The 20,654-nt window shown below is 37.3% G+C and overlaps 1 protein-coding gene across 1 annotated transcript; it reads right to left on the bottom strand.

Moving 5' to 3' along the window:
• Positions 1-320: 320 nt before the first annotated feature.
• Positions 321-5,011, bottom strand: VIP (vasoactive intestinal peptide; the record flags this gene model as incomplete). Its single annotated transcript, XM_079781371.1, has 5 exons — positions 321-366; positions 1,189-1,314; positions 2,075-2,179; positions 3,097-3,219; positions 4,905-5,011. The coding sequence occupies 5 exons, from the start codon at positions 5,009-5,011 to the stop codon at positions 321-323; spliced, it is 507 nt and encodes a 168-aa protein (XP_079637497.1).
• Between the last annotated feature and the right edge of the window lie 15,643 nt (positions 5,012-20,654).

Below are 20,654 nucleotides of genomic sequence, written 5' to 3' on the forward strand. Positions count from 1 at the left end.
TGTTTTAAATCTTGACAGAGGGTAGGAATATGTCTGGGTAAACTAGAAGACACAAAACTGTTTACTAATTGTGATTTTTCTCCGTTATGCAATCAGAACCTGCATGAATCATTTTAAGCTGATTACTGGCCCATGGTTCGCTTCTGGTAGAAGGGTCATTCTTACAGGAGGTCTCACTGTGAACAAGTCTAGGATATCTCTTACCAAGCGGCTCTTACCTACTGAAATAGCTGGATGATTGCTATAAAAATATGATAAGAATGCACAGATATACGCACCATTGGGACGTTTCCACCAGCTTTCCTCCAAGACCTTTTTCATCATTTTTCTAGCTCTTCAAAAAAGTCAGGATATTCTCCCTCAGTGCTGTACAGCAGAAATAGAAAATTGTGCGTGTTAAGGCTCTTAGAGAAGAAAGCATCTAAATAAATGATACTGTGTAACCTATGTTATTCTCTGTGCCCGGTAAAGTGCTCTGGGAGCTAAATAATTATCTTTCAGTTTAGGTCTTAACCTGTGAATGATTTTTATTTTATTTTAAAGTGTCTAAAATCACTCCTACACAATTACAATCTGGTGGGCAAAGAAAGTCATCTTGCATGGCCTCACCCAGCCAGGATCATCCTTAATACTCATTTTCTAACCAAAAATAATTGGAATAAAAAGAGACAACCCCACTTCCTATTTACTTCCTATTTATTGTGCTCCAATATCTATACACCCCAGACAGACTTGGGCTTTACTGAATGTCAGAAGACAAAATAACTCAGAGCTTAATTTGGTAAAATAAGGGAGTTGAAATGCTCATACAGGGAGTTCCATGTGACACCCAATTGCTAGTGGACTGTGCTTTCCATGGTTAAATACCAGCACTCTTGTTAAAACTTGCTTCGAGATTCAAAGCAGATGCCTCTAGAGTCATCAGTTTTAAACCTGGAGACACAATACAATCAACCAGGGAGCTCTGAAGAAATCCGTATATCTAGAACCATATCCATAAAGGCACTAATTCCTGGCAGTGAGTTTGGGTAGGGCTGTGTCCAGGGTTGTCTGATGGCAGCCAAGCTTGAGAATTACTGCTTCAGAGTATAGATACTGAGATAGAGGGCTAGGGAAGGCTCCCTCTGTAGCTTCTATTCTAAAAGTCATTTATAAGTTCTCGTTTTAGCAAGTGTTCTGTTACTTTACCTCCTCTTCCCATTCAGGATTGAGTTCAAGTATTTCTTCACAGCCATTTGTTTCCGAAGGCGGGTATAGTTGTCAGTGAAGACTGCATCCGAATGGCGTTTGATTGGCCCTTCTGAGATGTCATTGCTGAGAAATGTGAGGGAAATAGAACCAACGATTTTTAACAAGAAATGATGAATATACCACAGTTCCAATTTTTCTTGGTGTCAAATAAAAATGAATTCTAACACCCAACTCATTTTCTGTGACAAAAATACATAGAAAAAATACATGTAAGCCTAGGGATAGGAGAGTGAGAAATAATCCAATATATGTTGGCACTTACTGGGAGTGTCTTAAGACTCGCTCAGTACTAAGTGAGCAAATGTTCTATCAAATCATAGGGGGATATTTAAAGTTGTTTTCTGCCACTGGGAGGAAAAGTTCTTTATAAATTAATGCTTCGTGAGGAGCTATGTCACCTGAATAGTGCCATCTAAATATTCAACTATTGGTCATTTAAAGAAAGAATCTTCCAATGCGTGGTTTGAGCAGGAAGTTAAAAAACAACTACTATGATAAACCTTAACATTTGCTTCAATTTATACTATGTCTTATTTATTTTTTACTGTGTCTACTTCAATTTGATTGCAGATTTACAAATGTTCGCTCCTAAAGGAAAATAAGTGTGTCTAGAGCCAGTGAGAATTTTACTAGTAAGCCTTATTTCCTTAATCCATGGGACTGGTATATTTTATTGAAGAATATAAATTATTTTTCAATTAAATTAAATATGATAAAAGTTATAAATGTGCAACAAAAATAGTAAATTATTAATAGTGCAAATATAATTCTCAGATTTAAAAATCATAATGTGTTTGATAAAATAATAATAATTTATCTTTACCCAATGCGTTTTCCAACAAGAGACTCAAGGTATTTTTTGGCAGAAAGCTGACCCAAGAGTCTACTATAGTCACTGGTGAAAACTCCATCAGCATGTCTGGTATTCCTAAAACAAGAAAGAAAGGATAACCATTATTTTAAAAATGATTTTCTAAAATATTATTTTGGCTCAATCAATAAGAAAGAAATTAATAAACTTATGAATACTTCTTATAAAAACTTAAGTCCAAAAGGAGATTTTCTAATAATTGAATTAGATTTCCTAGTTTCCTAATAACCCATATTTTTCAGCCCCAAATTTTGAAAAGCAAAGAAATTAGCTTTTGTAGAAGTATATCTCAACATTAAATAATGTTCCCTGATAGAACCTATAAAGCAAAATCTTCTCTAAGAAATATTGGTAGGAAAATATAACATTTGAATTAGTTTCCATTTATTTATGGTGCTTTATTTCTCCTACCCTTAATAATGACAGATATAAGGGGAAACAATCCTGATTGTAACCCCTATTATGTCTTTTGCTATTTCTTCTGCCAATATTTGGAAACAAAATCCTTTTAAAAGAGAGGAGCTTAGGGTCTATCAACCAACTTTTCTGTTCAAATGAGAAAGCTTCTATTGTTTGTCCTCAGTAGAGATCTATACTGTCTATACTTCAATGCTGTCTCTGTGAATGTAGCTTTTATTTTTAGACATCTTTTCTTTATGTGGACATGAAACTTTTGCCATAGAAATTCCTCTATCCTGAAATCCTAAATGGGAAAGTTTTCCTAGAATTGGTGCAATATATGATGTTGGCATTTTGTGCAACAGAATGCCAGTGAGTGATTAGTTCACCCTGGCTTGTTCCATGTTACAGCCTCTGCATGGAAGTCATGTACATAAATGTGGCTGGATGAAGCCCTGACATGAGGAAACATGCAGTGTTGCACTGCAGAAATAGCTTCATGGAGACACAAAAATAAAACACTTATAATTTAAAATTGTGTTTTCTAAAATACTACTTCATAAAAGTGAACTCACCTGGATGCATCATAATAGGGTGTGTCATTTTCAGCTAATACATTTTGCAAGATGTCAGTGTCTGCATTTAATGAAGCTTGGTCAGGTTCATCTTCTCCTTCATAGGGTATTCTGTCACCCAACCTATCAGGGGAAAGTACAATAGAAATATAATACATTATTTTATCAGAAGTTTGTGCTTATGCTTATACAATTATTTTAAATAAGATACCCAAAATCTTGGGAAGTATTGCCTATTCACAAAATATGTATAGTATATCTGATTTAATGGCTTCAATGGTTTATGAGAGTGTAAATACTAAAATTTTATTTATCCCATAAAATAGATACCATCCCACTTTTATAAGCTATATGCATCAGGTGTGATAGCTACTCAGTTCCATCCTATCAGAACATTAAGCAGAGTATACTTCCTTGGTAATATCTTCAGGTTACAAAGTTCATAGGCATACATTTCATAAGCACTTCGAAAAAATTTAATATTCACCATGAAAATGGTGAGCAATTTGTATGTTTATTGATGTTTCGTATCATTTCATGTGATATGTTTCTCTGTATTGATCATGTCCAAAGAATCTCTACATCTCTGAATACTTACTCAAATTTCATGAATTCTGTGGGGCCTCTGGTTTCTAATCTTATGTAGTAATGTATTTTAGTAAAGGATGTACAGTGCTTCACTGAAAGACTAAGGATAGTCATTCCTATGCACGGAATATTACTACATTTCATAAATGCATACACATTGTGAACACCAGCACACTATTACAATTCTATGTATGTATGTTTTCTCTGTTAGGGTAAGCCTCTAAGGAATGTGTTGGTTCCTGGGCACTTGTGTATCTTTTGGTGATGTGGTAGTTGGTAGTCAGTAACAAGCAAGTCCTCTTTGAGAATGAAGCCTAGTAATCAAAGCAAACGTCAGCATTCTTGTGATTGTTCATCTGTGCTGATATAACCATTCAGTCAGAATCATTCCGTTTAGTTATCAAAGCAGCAGAGATCTGGCTTTAAGCAGACCTTGTGAAGAACAAGAGTTAGTGCCTGTATATAGTGCCCTTAGGTATAAGGACCAGAGGAAAGTTTAAACTAATGTAGTTTTAATTGACCATTTATTTCTTTAAACATACATTTATTTTATTTCAGATAAAGCTTTAAATGAGCTGTATTATAATCAATGAATTTAAAATATAAAATACCACAAAGAGAACAGTAAAAACTAAGGATTTTTAAAAATCAAAACCACATATATTGAAAGTTACTCATGGGGCAAGAGTATCTCAGTAGATCAATTATTCCACAATTCTTAATATTAGCAAATTAATTCTGCATAGATAGATCTCTCCAACATGATTCTATATGTGTTTTTATAATCAACTACTAAACTTATGATTATTTACTGACTGATCATAAAAATGAACGAAAATAAGGCATGCAACGAAAGTTCTATTTCCCCATCAGATACTGATCTGAACTGAGATGCTATATGAAAACTCATCCCTTATCTAAAGCTGCTTTTGAATGAATGGAAAGTAAAATTCTCCTTCCACCTTGTTTGGAAATATGAACTATCCTATCCATAAAACTAGCTACTGATGCTGTCTCTCATGCCCTGAGAGTGATGCTGGGGCTCAGCCTAATCATGGGGACCCAATGTTGAAAAAGCTTGCTTAACACATCAACCAGATATTTAATATTTAAATAAATAATATGTAATTTTTGAAAGTTTGAGTTGTCCAAAACCCCAGATAGAAAGTCCCCATTTAGATGAAGGAATGTCCAACTGTCTGAATTGAAAGAGAACTTACCTCAGAGCAGAAGGTGCTCCGAAAAGAGGCCATGCCAATGTTTGTGAGAAGAGCACGCTGAAAAGGAGCAGGAGCAGGAGGATCTGGGGCGTCCTTCTGGATTCCATCTCTGCACCTCAAAAGAGAGTCACATCAGACTTCCCATCCACAGACCTCACCTGCTCAGTGATTCTGAGTGTCCAGCAAATGCTGAAGTCTCTTGCACAGAGTTTGGAAAAAGTCATTTTCATCTTATAGAAACAGTTAATCTTTAATAGTATTGCTTTTCCAATAAAGAGGATTTCTCTTGGTGACGGGCGCTTGAATAAAAATTAGGATCCTTTGAACTACTGCCTAGCTTTCATAGTTGGCACAAGTATATATTGATTGGCTTACTCTCATCCTGCTGGAAATAGCCCTGGGGACCATCTTCTGTTACAAAGTGGTAGCATCCAATTTTAGTATCATTTCTAACAACTGCGAAAAGAGGATTATTTTTCCTACTTTAAGATTCTGCATCAGATTAATATAAAACTAGGTTATTATACATTTTATAATGAACATGTACATATAAATGTGTATATATAACAGTATAAAATGATTTTGTATATACATATTATCTTCTTTTAATTGTAGATGTTACCAGTAACATACTTCCTTAAGCCTGAGTTTGAACAACTTAACACAATTACTGGTGAAAATTGATACCTTCCCCCCCAAAAAAATTTAAACCACATATCACCATTGAGCTAATTTTTGCCACAGAAGAAAAAAAATATTAAAAACACTGTGTGGTTTTAACATTTAATCCACTTACACATTTTATGTCTAAATGGTTTCTAGATAGAAACTTAAGACTTCATGGTCTGTTCTCTTGCTCTCTATAAAAATCACAGGATTTCAATTTAAAATAAAGAGGAAAATAAATGCTTCCTAGATTCACATAACCAACATACGACAAAGAAAGAACAGAACTTAAAAAACAAGTTTGAAACTTCAAAAACAAATGTACCCACTGAACCCTTCAGTCAAAAATTTATATACAAGCAAAGAGAAAACACTACTTGTATGCATTATTTTAAGAAAAAAAACAGTATCGAAGAAAATGGCAAGCAGGAAAACCTTCTTTTAAACAAAAGAATTCAGAAAATTCATGCATGCGTGAGAAATTGAGGCATTTCTATCCTTACCAGGTGACTGAGATACTCCTCTTTTTATTGTTATAAAGAAAGAACACTGTAAAAACATCTTCCAGAGAGAAAAAAAAGTTCAATCTACCCTGAGAAAAGTTCCAGCGGCAGAGAGGGATTAAAAGAAGAAAGCTATAGTTGTCACTAACCTCGCCTAGGAGGGTCCTTGGAGAGCCTTCTGTTCCACAGTCTATTGGAGCTGTCTCAGGTGCTGAAGTCCTGTGAGCCCAAGAAAGACTCCACCAGTTAGAGTTGAACCAGAACTTGTACTGGCGAAGGGTTATTGCCAGCAGCTGCTTTCACTCTACCCTGACCAGCATTTCAAAGCCCATCATTTTATAGGGCTTGTACTCAGGGCTGAGCAATCACAAAACTCTGAAAGACGTCACAGCAGCTCTCCCACAGGATGAATAGAGCTTGAAATTCTTATCTAATTTCTGATTTATATAAATATATAGTGAGCATCTTCATGACGTAAAAGAGAGGAAATTTACTTTTCTTTAAACAAAAACAGCTATCAAGTTTAATGTGAAATAGTGTAATCTTTAATTAGCAGTAATGATGTAAGCAAATGAATTTGCGTTATAGTCAGGGACATTGAGGTTCTTTCAGAAAATAAGAATTTTATGTGCAGGAATAGATTTTAAAAAGCAGCAAACACTTATGGTCATTTTGATGACAAATGTATAATTTTATTTTATTACAGAGCATCAATTCTTCTAAAGCCTTTATTTTATTTTTATACTATTCGTGTAGCTCCTATTCATATATTCTTTCTTGATATCCTAATTTTTAAAGCATCTAAAACTAATTTTTTATTTTTGCATTGTAATGATTTCTTTATGTTGAAACTTTATGTTAATCCCAGTATAAAAGTTTCAGAAAGACTCCAGGCTAGAGTAATACACACTCTGTAGTAGAAGGTGATAGTAACACTGCTATGTGACATTTCTAAAGAATGTCATCATTTCCAATGCACTTTCACAGACATAATCTCAAATTATTTAAAAACTAAGTTATCAAACTGTCTACCTCAAGTAATTGAATTTTTCTTCTTTTTCAAAATTTTTTCTCATCATTTTTATAAATCTTTGCACTGCACAGAATTACCTTGTTTCGCTCCCATTCTCCAACACACACCCACACCCACACCAGCTTTTGAACATCTCCAACTCAATCACTTGAAGGTGGTCTCAAAGAACTAGTTGGAAAGTTGGAGAGAGTATTGTGCTTTGATACACACTTAATTTCTATCAGTGGATTTTTAATTCACAGTAGTTTAGCTTACATTTAACCACAGTTCAAGGTAAAATTAAATAAATACAGCCACAGGAACAAATTTCCTTGTATTTTTTAAAACTACAAGGGCATGTATTCTTTTACATTTTTGTTCTTAAGTTTATCAAGAGAGAATGACTCTAAAGCCATGTACTTTCTTGTATTTTAAGATTTTAGTATCTATTTGCTTTGTTCAAAGTCAGACTGATTCAGTAAAAGAATATCCTGCTATGTTAATCATACTTTCTAATCCAGTTACAAGAAAAATTAAATGAATTAAATTTCAAAATGGCTGGAAATTTGTTTCCCAGTTGACAGCTCTGACTTAAACCAGAGTTCCTGTGGCTTAATACCAGGAAATCATTTTTACCTGATTATTACAAACAAGAGGTTGAAATGATTCTCACATGGAATTTTTTATCCTTAGATCTTTGTCACCCAGTTCTCAGTGAAGCAATGTTATTTAAGACCATCAACAGCAAGGTAAATTCGTTGTGAGTTACAGAAAAACTGATGCTGAGTGATAAGTAGGAAATTCTGAAAGAAAAAGGATAGAAAAGTGATTGTTATTTCATCAAAGGAAGTATTTAGCTTTAACAAAAAGTAACTATTGAAGATTTTTCTAATAGTAAGGACAGTTTCTCCCATTATAATAATAAAACACAAAAATAAAGAGAAATACTTTGTTTTTTACCTCAAGATGATAAAAAAACAACTGTAATTTTCCTATGAATATACTGTGGAAAGCAAAATTGAATTTTAAAATGGAATCATAGCACCATCTGCAGGTTCAAAGAGTTAATCCACAGATATTTTTTAAAGTGTTTCTTCTCTTCTTATTCAAAGAAAAGGATGCAAACCAGAGATCCTTTAACCAGATCCATTATGAATGCTTCCAGAAAAATAAGCATAAGAAAAAATACATAGTTGAATTTATTCTAAATACTTTACTATGAAACTCAGTAAATACAAAAATACAAATGTGAATTTACTGTTTAAATCTGCTTTTCCTCAACTTTGACGTATCTTTCAATATTTTTCACACATCTTCAACAAAACTTACTTTCCAGCTTAAGGCTTCTCAGTAAAGGGCTGTTTATAAGAACTGTCATTTGTTCATTCTACCAGAACAAATCTCCAAGATTCTTCTTGTACAGATAAATACACCAGAGACATTAAGTAATGCTTGCAAGCTCACACTGGGGTTAATTGCAAATTGGGATTGAAAGCGCAATCATCTGATCTTCATTTAACTTACTTTTTTTGTTAATAACTAGTGGTTTACTATACCTGTTGTTATCAACATTGTTGATGCTAACAGGTCAGATAAGGACAAAAAAAGCACATAAAAATATCGACATCTCCCCTCTCCCTTTCTCATCAACAGGACCAAGGACAGAGAAATAGAATTTTCATTCTAATCCAAAACTTACTGAATATAAGGAAATGTGATGAAAGGGATTTTCAAAATCAGGAGTCAGACAGAAACCCAGATTCACCGTTTCTTCCTCAGTGCAAAGAGATAATAGAGGATCCTTATCCTATATTATCCTATATTATAAAAGCCTAATATGCTAAGTGTCCAGTTGACTGGTCAGCTGTTCAACCAATCAAAGTGTAATCTACACAATAAAAGAGAAACATGCAAATTAACCATCACTCTGCTATGCCCACCAGCCAATCAGAGTGAGTATGCAAATTAACCCATCAAAGATGGCGGGTAAATTTGCATACACAGGCGGGGTGGGCAGCGCCATGGCCCACCGCTGGAGGTCTGGGTCCATCGCAGGCCCTGGGAGGGGCAGCGGCCGCCTAGCCACTACTGTGGGACCCTGGAAACATCGCCTCCCCAGGGAGGAGCGACTGAGCCTGCCTAGCCATATCCTTGGGGCCCAGGGAACATCGCTGCCCCAGGGAGGCACGTCTGGGCCCGCCTAGCCACACCTGCAGTGCCCTGGGAACATTGCAGGCATGGGGTTGCTGAGACCCAGACCGGGCCTCTGGTCACAGATTCACAGCTTTGCGGAGACCAAGGGCAGGGATCTGCCTCACCTGCAGAGAGAGAGAGGTTCTACAGTGGCCCTAAGACACGGGTGGGCCCAGCCAGGGATCAAGGGGCATGGAAGAATGCCTGGGCAGAGGGGCAAGGACCCGTAGCCCTGAGGCGGGGGTTGAGGGGTGGTGCCACCTCAGTGGAGGGGTGCCCCACTGCAGGGTACAGGACTGACTGACATGATTCAGAGAAGCTCCCAGTGCTAACCGGCCTCATCCAGGCAGCCTTGGCACTTCAGAGGCGGTGACTCCTGCTCCTGCCTTGGTCCAAAAGCAAGCCCGCACCAGCCCTGCCCCAAGGCAGAGCATGCCTAGGTGGTGAGTGCGAAGCCTTCCGCCTGCTCCAGAGAAGGGGGGGCAGTAAAGAATGGGGCAGGGGACCGGAGAGAGGAAAGAATGTGGAGCGTCCACGATGAAGAGGTGCTTGAGAAAGAGGCTCGAAAGCCTGACAGGAATGTTTGTTCTATTTGCCTGGTGGCTGCACCTTAGGAAGGGCAGAGAGCATGGCTCTGAGGGCTCCTTGTGCGCTGAGTCAAGTTCCACAGCCAACTGGAATTGGCCTCAGTTTCCTGGTCTGTAAAATGGATTAAGTGTGTCCCAGTGCCTTCACTGAGCTTTGATGGCCAATTGAGATACTATATAAGGAAAATGAGGGAAGAAATAAGAAAGAAAAGGAAAGGTGAACAACACAAAAGAAATACTGGAAGGAACCTGTAAACCCATTGTCACCTAAATAGGGAATGTAGTCAATAGTGTTGTACTGATGGTATGATGCCAGGTGGGTACTGGAAATATCGGGGAACACTTTGTAAAGTATATGATTGTCTAACCACTTTTTTGTAACTAATATAAAACCTGAAACCAACACAGAATAATATTGAATGTAAAGAAATGAAAATTCGAGTGACATTTTTATAAATTTCAAAGTTTAAATAAAGGCTGTAAAGGAAGGAAGCGGGAGAATAAAAATAGTGTTTTTCATTTTCCCACTTTATTGTCTTTTCAGTACATGAAAAATACAGTTGTCTTTATATGGTGCTTTTATACTTTTCTAAGTCATTATCTCATTTTAATTTCAGGGCAACTTAAAGACAAGATAATTATTCCCTCCACTATTCAAAGAAAGGAAACCTTGGTGTCTGGTCCCATTGATTCAATCGTCAAGCCCTTATTGTAAAGCAGGGTTAGTAAAATTTTCTGTGAAGGGTCACATCTATACTAATAAAAGCCTTGGGGGTGATCAGGCCAGCAGGGGAGGGTAGTTTGGGGGCAATCAGGCTGGCAGAAGAACAGTTAGGTGTCAATCAGGCCGGCCAGGGAGCAGTTAGGGGGCAATCAGGCAGGCAGGCAAGCGGTTAGGAGCCAGCGATCCTGGATTGTAAGAGGGATGTCTGACTGCAGGTTTAGGCCCAATCCCTGGGATTGGGCCTAAACCTGCAGTCATACATCCCCCGAGGGGTCCCAGATAGGAGAGGGTGCAGGCTGTGCTGAGGGACAACCTCCCCATTGCACAAATTTTGTGCACTGGGCCTGTAGTATGCTAATAATATGCTAAGGCCACTCAACTGCTTGCTATAACATGCACTGACCACCAGGGGGCAGACAGTCGACCTGTAGGTTAGCTTGCTGCTGGGGTCCAGTCAATCGGGACTGAGTGAGTTGGACAGGACACGTCCTGGAGCCCTCCCGTGATTCCTCCCTGACTGGCCAACCTTCTGCATTCCTCCTCAGCCCTGATTGTGCACCAGTGGGGTCCCTCACCCTGGCCTGTGCCCTCTCACAATCCAGGACCCCTTGGGGGATGTCGGAGAGCTAGTTTCAGCCCGATCCTGCAGGCCAGGTTGTGGGACCCCACTGGTACATGAATTCATGCACCAGGCCTCTAGTTGCTATTATAGATTAAATACCTGAGGGTGCTCTTTGGCCTCTTTGAGTGACAGCTCTGTCTGCCTTACATCCTAATTCATACTCAGCCTGAAATCTATCCACTGCTCTAGAGGTGCCAACAGCTTCCTGCTGAGGCTCGTCCATGGGTCTTTTGCCACCTCATTGGTTCTTATTATCTTTTTAACTCTTCTTCCATTAATCTGTGGAGGAAGATATTTGTGTCCAGCTGGGTCTCTAACTTGTGCACTCTTATTCTTCACCCCAAATCATACTTTTAAGAATATCTGGAGACATTTCATTTTAAGATTCAGTAGTTTTAGATGGATGGCCTGCTCATTTCTAAAGTTTTAAGTTCTTTTCTTCAAATTGTGAGATTCCATCAAATAATCAACATGGAAACTTGGAGGAAGGTCATTCTAGCCTTGAGCAAAAACCAATTGGTGAGCAATTGGTTTTTGAAGATGTGGCTAAAATGGCTAAAACACAAACTGGAAGCCCATGCAGATACTTGATGTTACTCAAGTCCATCCAGGAGAAGAGGCTGGATCCATTGCTAATACATGTCAGGAGAAAAGGTCAATGTGCTGGCAGAAGCCAAACATCAAACCTTGATGCAGTCTTGGCAGGGAGCAGCAGAATGGCCCTGGGGAAGGAGATCTGAGGCAATTGCACCCTCCACCTCCCCAGGGCTCCTGGCACCTGGTCCTCAGGGAAGAACGCCTCCCTGTCTAGGAAACAGGAGATGTGGCTGTTTGATAAGCTCCATTTTTTTCTTAATCATTATTCTGATATCCTGTGTCTGTACTCATTTCACTGTCCTTCCCAGTCTAGGAGACTGATGTTCTATCTGATTCATAACACCATGACATTTAGCTAGAAAGAATGTATGAAAATTTAGTCCTGCTACTTTGTTTGGAGAAATTATAACAATTCAATATTCAAATGAGCCAACTGACTTCCAATGAGCAGCAGAGGTGGGATTAAGACTCTTTCTCTCTACAGCTTCACTGGTTTTTGCTGGATTATGAATCCAGCAAGTCCAACCTAGTCTTAGGATAGGATGCTTTTTGCCCAAAATTTCCCCCAATTTTATATTTCTTTAAAAATTCTTTATTGTTTAAAGTATTACATATAGTGTTACATATGTCTCCTTTTTCCCCAATTGACCTCTCCCTGGACACCCCTATTCGCCCCCTCTCCAGCACATGCCCTCAGCCCCCTGAGTGTCTGTGCCCATTGGTTATGCTTATATGCATGCATACAAGTCCATTGGTTGATCTCTTACCCCCCACTCCATCCCCTGCCTTCCCTCTGAAGTTGACTTTTTGTTTGATGCTTCTCTGTCTCTAGATCTCAATTTTATCTTTGTAAACTCTTCTCATATTGATTGTTTCTCTAGAGCTAAGATTTACTAAATAGTAACTAGATTGCTTCTTAGTACCTAAAACAAATACTATGTATACAGAAGCCCTCTGGTTGATGATTGATTAGTATATTGGTATATTTTAACTTGCATAAACATTTTTTCAAGCAAGTAAGATTCTTACAAAAAATAATATATTTTCACAAAGGAAAAGGAAATATTTTCTAAAATGGGAATGGCTCATAACTCCTTTGGAATGTCTTCTCTCACCCTCTAGACTTGCTTTTTAGGACTTTATCTGTATTGTTGCTTCATAGCATTTTCTGCACTGCAGTCAAATGACTAATTAATTTAATTTAATGTAACTGAATCTTATGCATCACCTGGTACATTATAAGTGTCCCCCAAATGCTTGCTGATCAGAATAAAATGAATGATTTAAATGAGAAAAATGGAAAGGTTCTTACATTTTTTTCATCGGGTTTTATTTAATTTTAATGTTGAATTTCCTCTATTTCTAAAGCTGAAGCAAAAAGGAAAAAAATATAGATGTTATTTTCTCTATCTTTATCAAGAAAAATGCAATATAGAAAAGTTAATTAGTTGGTACAATATTATCCCACCGATGAGTAGAGAATCCAGTATTTGAAGTCCATTAATGGCTAATGAAATTCTGAGGGCTCTAATGAAAATCCAGAAACTTATCAAGAAATTTTCAAAATATTTATTTGAAAAATAAAAATTACAAAATTAAGGAAAGTTAACAAAACATTATAATTCCATAGCTGTCTTTACCCCCTGTAACATAAGTCCCCTGGGATTATTTTGTCTCTTATGTTTTCTTATATTCCATTACAAACAAAGATGCATTGTCTATCTTCATGAATATAGCTTTATTACTTCCCCTAAATAATTTCATTCAGATAAATTCCTAGAGTAAAATTGCTATGTCAATTCTGCTGTAAACAGTTGTAAAGCTGGCTGGAGAAATTTGAGAGTGAAGACTAATAAACCACTTAACTGAACTCTCTTAATTATGTACAAATGAAATGATATTTCCTACACTTAGAGAGTAGCTGACTTAAAGGAGATGTCCAGCTATTATATTAGCTTCTCTAGACTTCTCTCAATAGTGGAACCTTAAATAGAATGTTCACTATACCAATGCTCTTGATCTCTCAGTAATCAGGATAGTCTTTCTTTCATATTAATTTGCTTTTTAATGATTGAATAGTATTTTGAGTGAAGTAGATACATTGCTTCTTTACTAGACACAAGCAATAGAAAGGTAATAGTTTTATAAGCAAATAGCAAAATTGTATTATTGCACATGGAGGAAGTCTAGCTTAGTGGCTAAAATGTACACTCAGGAGCTATACCACCTTGGTTTGAATACTAGCTCCACCATTTGCCTACAATGTAAGATCTCAAGCAAGTTATTCAATCTTTCTGAGATATATATTTACATATATATGAATATATATACAGTATATTTATATATGTATGTTTATGAGTATATATTTATAAATTAGTACTGCATATATATTTTATAAAGAAAATACATTAAGATGAATATGTTTACAATATACTTATGTACATATGTTTTTCTCAATATGTAAAATACTAATTTATGTATACACACACATAAATACAAGATACATAATACTTTTTATACCTATGATCTAGCCAAGACCTTGAGAAACTGCTACGCTGACAATTGCCAGAGAGAAAACCTGTAATTTATTTATGGTTAACAGCCCCATTCAGCAAGTTATCTCATTCAGTTACAGAAGAATCCATTTTGTGAGCCATTTATCTTAGCATATTGTTCCAGCAAAGTGCATTGCTCAAAGCCAGTCTATGGATGATTTATTCAACTTTTCTTTTGTAATGTTCAAGATAAGTTTTTGAGTACACCTGCCTTAAAAATATTCATGTTAAACTTATCACACACTAAGTTTTAAATTTATTTTATTTGGAATATATTCAGAATCAGTTTTTAATAAAATCCTTATCTTTCCCAGTAATACTAATACTCCCTGGGCTTAGCTGCAATCATATATGAAATAGGTTTCTCTACCAATTATTCCTCAATCAGCACTTCAACTTTCATAACTGGAGGTCAAGCTGCCCCGGTGAGCTGACTGGTAGAGCATGTATTTTCTCTCTTTAGTGGGCAGACAGAATTTTTTCATTCTAAGAAGTAGGCAGAGAGAACAGTCTCAAAACTCATGTGTCTTAAAAGCTCATTAAGAAAATTATTCATCATGGCTGTGAGGCTTCTTTATTTCTATAAATCAGTGGTTCTCAATCTTCCCTGATTCCAAAGGGCCTTCTGATACAAGGTACAAACCCTGTCCTCAAAACAATACATCCGTGGCCATACATGACCGCTAATGTACACAATTTTAAGCAGTCCTAGAACTCTTCTTTCAGAGTTTATCAACTCCATTTGGGGTCTTGAAAATGGTTACAAAGATTTGCTCAAGGTACTCCAAAAATCTCTGAAGCGCACTGAGGTGGCTTACCTCAATGATACTAAGGCATTTCCCCCATTAGGTTTATTTTTATTTATTTTTTTAAAAATATATTTTATTGAATTTTTACAGAGAGGAAGAGAGAGGGATAGAGAGTTAGAAACATCGATGAGAAACATCGATCAGCTGCCTCTTGCACACCCCCTACTGGGGATGTGCCCGCAACCCAGGTACATGCCCTTGACTGGAATCGAACCTGGGACCCTTGAGTCCGCAGGCCGACGCTCTATCCACTGAGCCAAACCGGTTTCGGCCCATTAGGTTTATTTTTACTGATTATTTTTTTTATGATAACAACTGACTAAATTCCCATAATACTCCTGGCTTTAATTATCCTGAGCCTACTGCTTAGGATACTGTAATGAGTGTTTTGCTCATTACATCACACAGGATCCTGTTTAGTATAAACTTCAAATCGGAAATGACTGAGCTGCTCCTGGATAAAGGATTTGCCTTTATTTTATGAGCACTTGAATGATCTATCTGTTCATATTCCTTCCTTTAACTTTACAATTAGAATATTAAGAGATGTATCTGTGGCCCTTTGCTGGTGAGAATTTAGCGTGTAGACTGTTTTCTGAGCACTAACCTGATTGCTGGCTCCATTTCCTCTTGGCCATAACTTTATCATCTACTTCTTATTTATGATATCTTGGTTGGAAACCCTTTTATAAATACTAAGTAACAAGGCAAAGAAGAAAGAAAAGATGGGATAAAGGATTGCAAAGTAAGAAAAGGTTTTGGAGGTTTTTTTGTAGTTATACTCCTTATATTCAATTTCTTTCAAAACAAGCAATTAATTAAATATTTAACTCTAATTTACATTTTAAAGACTTAAACTGTGTAAAATACAACTGCTAATGGTAATAGAAATTGCCTTTTTTGTTAGTCCATGTGTTCCATTGTTGGTTGCGAAATCTCAATTGCCAAAACTTTTCATCTTTTTTAGCTACGAGACATTTTTACATTGTTTCTCTTGGAAACTTTCAAATATATAGAAGAGCAAAGAAAATGGTATCACAAACACTCATGAACCCATCGCCTAGGTATTAAAACGGTTAATATTTTCCCATATTTGCTTCTTTCCGTTTCCCTCTGTTAAAGTATTTCAGAGTAAATAACAGACACAAAAGACACTAAGCCTCCTCACGCTATGCAGCGTCAGCGTGAAAGGGCATAGAGAACAGATTTTGTGAGATAGAAAAAGGAGAAATCCACACACTAACTAACATATTCACAATGACTTAGGGGGAAGGCACGTGTTTGTAGGGGGCCAAACAAGTCTTTCCCTAGGGAAACCACTTTCACCAGATGATTAGATGGACTTTGGTTTTACATCTGTCACTTGGCGAATAATGCTACCATCTTCAGGATGTTCCCTGTCAGCCATTTCATACACATATGATGCCGCTATTGCAACTGTAGTCCCATCATTTCTGAAGGCAAGTGATGTGATGCTGGGGAGGTATTGATGAAACTGGCACAGTCGCTTTTTTTTTTTTAATAGATCCTAAATATTTACAAATCCATCAGAACCACCTGTGGCAAATGTATTGTGGCAAAATGGCATTGACTGGGTAAATTTGTTTATTTCCTTTTAGTCTTGAAGCCATACTTCTTTTTCTGTCCCTTTGGGCTTGGGTCCAAGCACTTAAATGCCACTTGGCCTTCAACAGAACCTACTCTACTTGTTTGGAAATGCTCATATACAGACATTCTGGAATTTTAGCTTTGACCCCAGAGCTGCTGCAAGTAGCCCATGTTCCTTAAGTCTGCATTAAAACTGCAGCCTGCCGGATGCTGAGAGGGTATGCTATATACCTTTTCAGGCTGAGACAAGGTCCCGGCATTACAAGGAGTCTGGGAACCCACAATTTAGCTGTCTGATCCCAACTCCCAGTAACTGTCACATTCACTTCTGAACAGTATTCAGCACATCTGACAAGAGCACCATGGATTTCAACAAGATTCTTTTAAAAATGTTTTTATTGAATTTATTGGGGTGATATTGGTTAATAAATTTATAGGTTTCAAGTGTACAACTCTATAGTACATCATCTTTATATTGTATTGTGTGTTCATCACCCAAAATTAAGTCTCCTTCCATCACCATTTATCCCCTCTTTATTCTCTTATACCTCCACCCACCCCTCCCATTTCTCTCTGGTAATCACCATACTGTTGTCTATGTCTATGAATTTTTTCTTAATTCATTAACCATTTCCACCCAGCACCACATATTCTTGATCCATGTTCAATCATGTAGTTTCTTTTTTTTAAAAAAGATATTTTTATTGATTTCAGGGAGGGAGGGAGAGAGAGAGAAAGAGAGAGAGAGAGAGAGAGAGAGAGAGAGAGAGAGAGAAACATCAATGATGAGAGATAATCATTGATCAGCTGCCTCCTGCATACCCCACACTGGGGATCAAGCCTGCAACCCGAGCATATGGCTTGACTGGGAATTGAACCTTGACCTCCCAGTTCATAGATTGATGCACAACCATTGAGCCACACTGGCAGGGCCCAATCATGTATTTTCAATGGATGGTCTAATGCCCTGTTCCAGGCCTGTGTTCAGTTGTAGAATGAACCATTCAGGGCAGCACTGGTGTGCTGGTCCTTGAGCCACATGTAGTTGGTCTTGTCCCAGGAGAAGACCAATAGGAACTGGTGTTAAGGTTCAACTTCACTGAAGAGATCCACCCTCTGATCTCTGACTGGTTCATTTTTAACTCATCAGAACCACTCACTTTGGACTCCTCTCAGGGGCAACTTTGCCACTCTGGCTGCCTCCTTGCTTGCCTCAGAAATTAGAATAGCTTACCTCTGCAGGTTTTAGTACGCATCTCTGAAAAGTAAACACCTGTTTTTACATAATCACATTATTCACACCTAACAGAATTCATAATACTCTCCTCATAGTTAATACCTAGTCTACCTTCAAATTTCCAGTTACCCCATCCCTCAAAAATATTTTTATAACTGTCAAATTTTCTTAACATGTATGAAGTAAGCATACTCAAAGTTCCTCTTTACCTCTATTTAGCCATTTTGTTTACCTCTGAATGCCAACATGCATGGGTATAGCTAAATGATTAGTAAAAATGAAGTGTTGAAATATATCATACCATGATCCCATTCAGTAGCAAGATTTCATCATAGACTATTTAAATCATTAATAAAAATTATCCTCCAGGAAAATTTCAACTTTCAATACTTCTATAAAATAAAATGTTATTTATTATGAAATATCCAAAGGTTCTATTAATTAAAAATAATATGAATTGGTTTTTAAATATGGGCTCACTGTACCTAAAAGCTTACTTTTTTACAATATTTATACCTTTGAAAGAAAGAAAAACTCTTCTAGTTCTTTCGACAATGATAAACATTGCTACATTTTTAGCATTTGATTATGTTCTCTGCCTCCCTTTTAGAAAACTGGATTCTATGCTAATTTACACTGTTCTTTGTATAATTTTCTGTTCCTGTTGAACATAGTCATATTCTTTTATATGCTTTAGAAATATTAGAGATAAATTTCTTTTTAAAGATGTTCTTTCAGCAGCATTACCTCATAAGCATCGCCTAATTGTATAAAGCATCTGTAGATCAGGGATCTGGCAAATGTTGTTTTATTTTTAAAAACAAATTTCCAGTAAATCCAGTTTTCAGTTTACACTTGTAAAGTCAAAATGTCAAGATGACTCAAAAACAGTACATTAAATTGCAAGTGAACTTTCCAGATTTGATTTGGTAAAGATAGCACAGGATTCAACGAGACTGTGTGTCTACAGAATGCCTGAGCGAGCAATCAGAGATCATTCAGGAACATAACGTCAAAGGCCAGACCCACACCACTTTATGCAAATACCTTGAGGTGGAATTGGCTTAATAGAACAAATTGTTTTTTTCTGAAAAATGAAAAAGCATGTGGGAAATGTTACTGAAGTGTCTCCTCTAATGAGAATTTCAGTGAGGAGTACACTGTGGAAAAGCATGTACTTAGGAGTAAGGCAGAGGCCAAAAAAGTCACAACACGCAGAGCCATGTCTCATTTCTATACCACTCAGGCGAATGGAAGTGTCTAAATAAATACTGAAATTATGTCAAGCAACACATCTAATCTTGATGCTTATCACACATGAGCATCTCTCCACTCCAAGACCTTCACGGAAGGGATTTGAATAATAAATTACACCTATCCAGAAGAAACAGATTTAATGAAGTGGGAGATTTATTCTGGAGAGTTTGAATAATGAAAGCTTTGGAATATATGATCCAAATTTTTAAATTGAGATATAATGTGGTAGTTTTTACCCATCAGTAGGTATTACACTTTCTGTTTTCACGAGAGGTGCATAGCTGAGGAAGGGTAAGCCATTAAAATCAGCTAACTCCTTCTAAAGGATGGTCTTCACTCCTGCCTGTCATTTCAATCACAAGAAAAGTACAACCAGGAGAAATCACTACCGTATTCTAGTGGAGAACTGATGCGCTCTCATTCTAATTTTTAGGAACTATGCACTTTAGGCCAGTAGATGTTTATAGCATGATTATCTAAACACCAAGATATCAATAAGCAGAAGCCCTGCCGGAATGATGGAATAAAAACCTCTGGAAATTTTCTCCTTCATCAAGACAATGAGAACACTGGCAAAAAAATGTCTCTAACGTTTTCAGTACTCTGGAAATTAACCGAGGATTTGTAACAACCCAGGGAGCATTTGTTCAAGAAAAACAACAGAATCTTGATAAGGACAATGGGCCGTGTGGCATTTTAACTTGCCCATTCTTAGTTCCTTCTTGGCAGCTCTGTGGTAGTTTGAAAATCAGCAGCCCTGCAAACCCAGTATCTGTGAAAAGCAACAGCCTACAAGTCACTGGAGAAGTCAAAATGAGTTTTGTTGAAACACACACACACACACACACACACACACACACACACACACCAGCTGGAAAGTAATTAGAGTGGTAAAAACATAGTTTACTGAGAAGAACAATTACAGTAGGAGAAAACAGACTTCAGTGTAGAAACCGGTTCAATTCTGAATACAGTAAGGAAAAGTGAGAATTTATAGCCAAAGACTCAAATAGAGTGAGGCTCAATTGAGGGACAATGACTAAGAGGAAGCATCAGAAGTAAGGAGGGATTCTGACTAAATTGGCCTAACAGTATTCTTACCAAAGGCAGGCCAGGGAGATCAGACAGCACCTGGGAAGATGGTGGAGGATAAGGAACCTGATTAGATATCAAGAGTTATCAGATAGTGACTGACTGGTGTGACTCAGTGGTTGAGCGTTGACCTATGAAGGGAGGTCATGGTTTAATTCCAGGTCAGGACCCATGCCTGGGTTGTGGCCTCTATCCCCAGTGGAGAGCATGCAGGAGGCAGCCAGTCAATGATTCTCTTTCATCATTGATGTTTATTTCTCTCTCTCCCTCTCCCTTCCTCTCTGAAAT

This window comes from Cnephaeus nilssonii (genome assembly GCF_951640355.1).
Source record: "Cnephaeus nilssonii genome assembly, chromosome: 9".
Lineage (NCBI taxonomy): Eukaryota > Metazoa > Chordata > Mammalia > Chiroptera > Vespertilionidae > Cnephaeus > Cnephaeus nilssonii.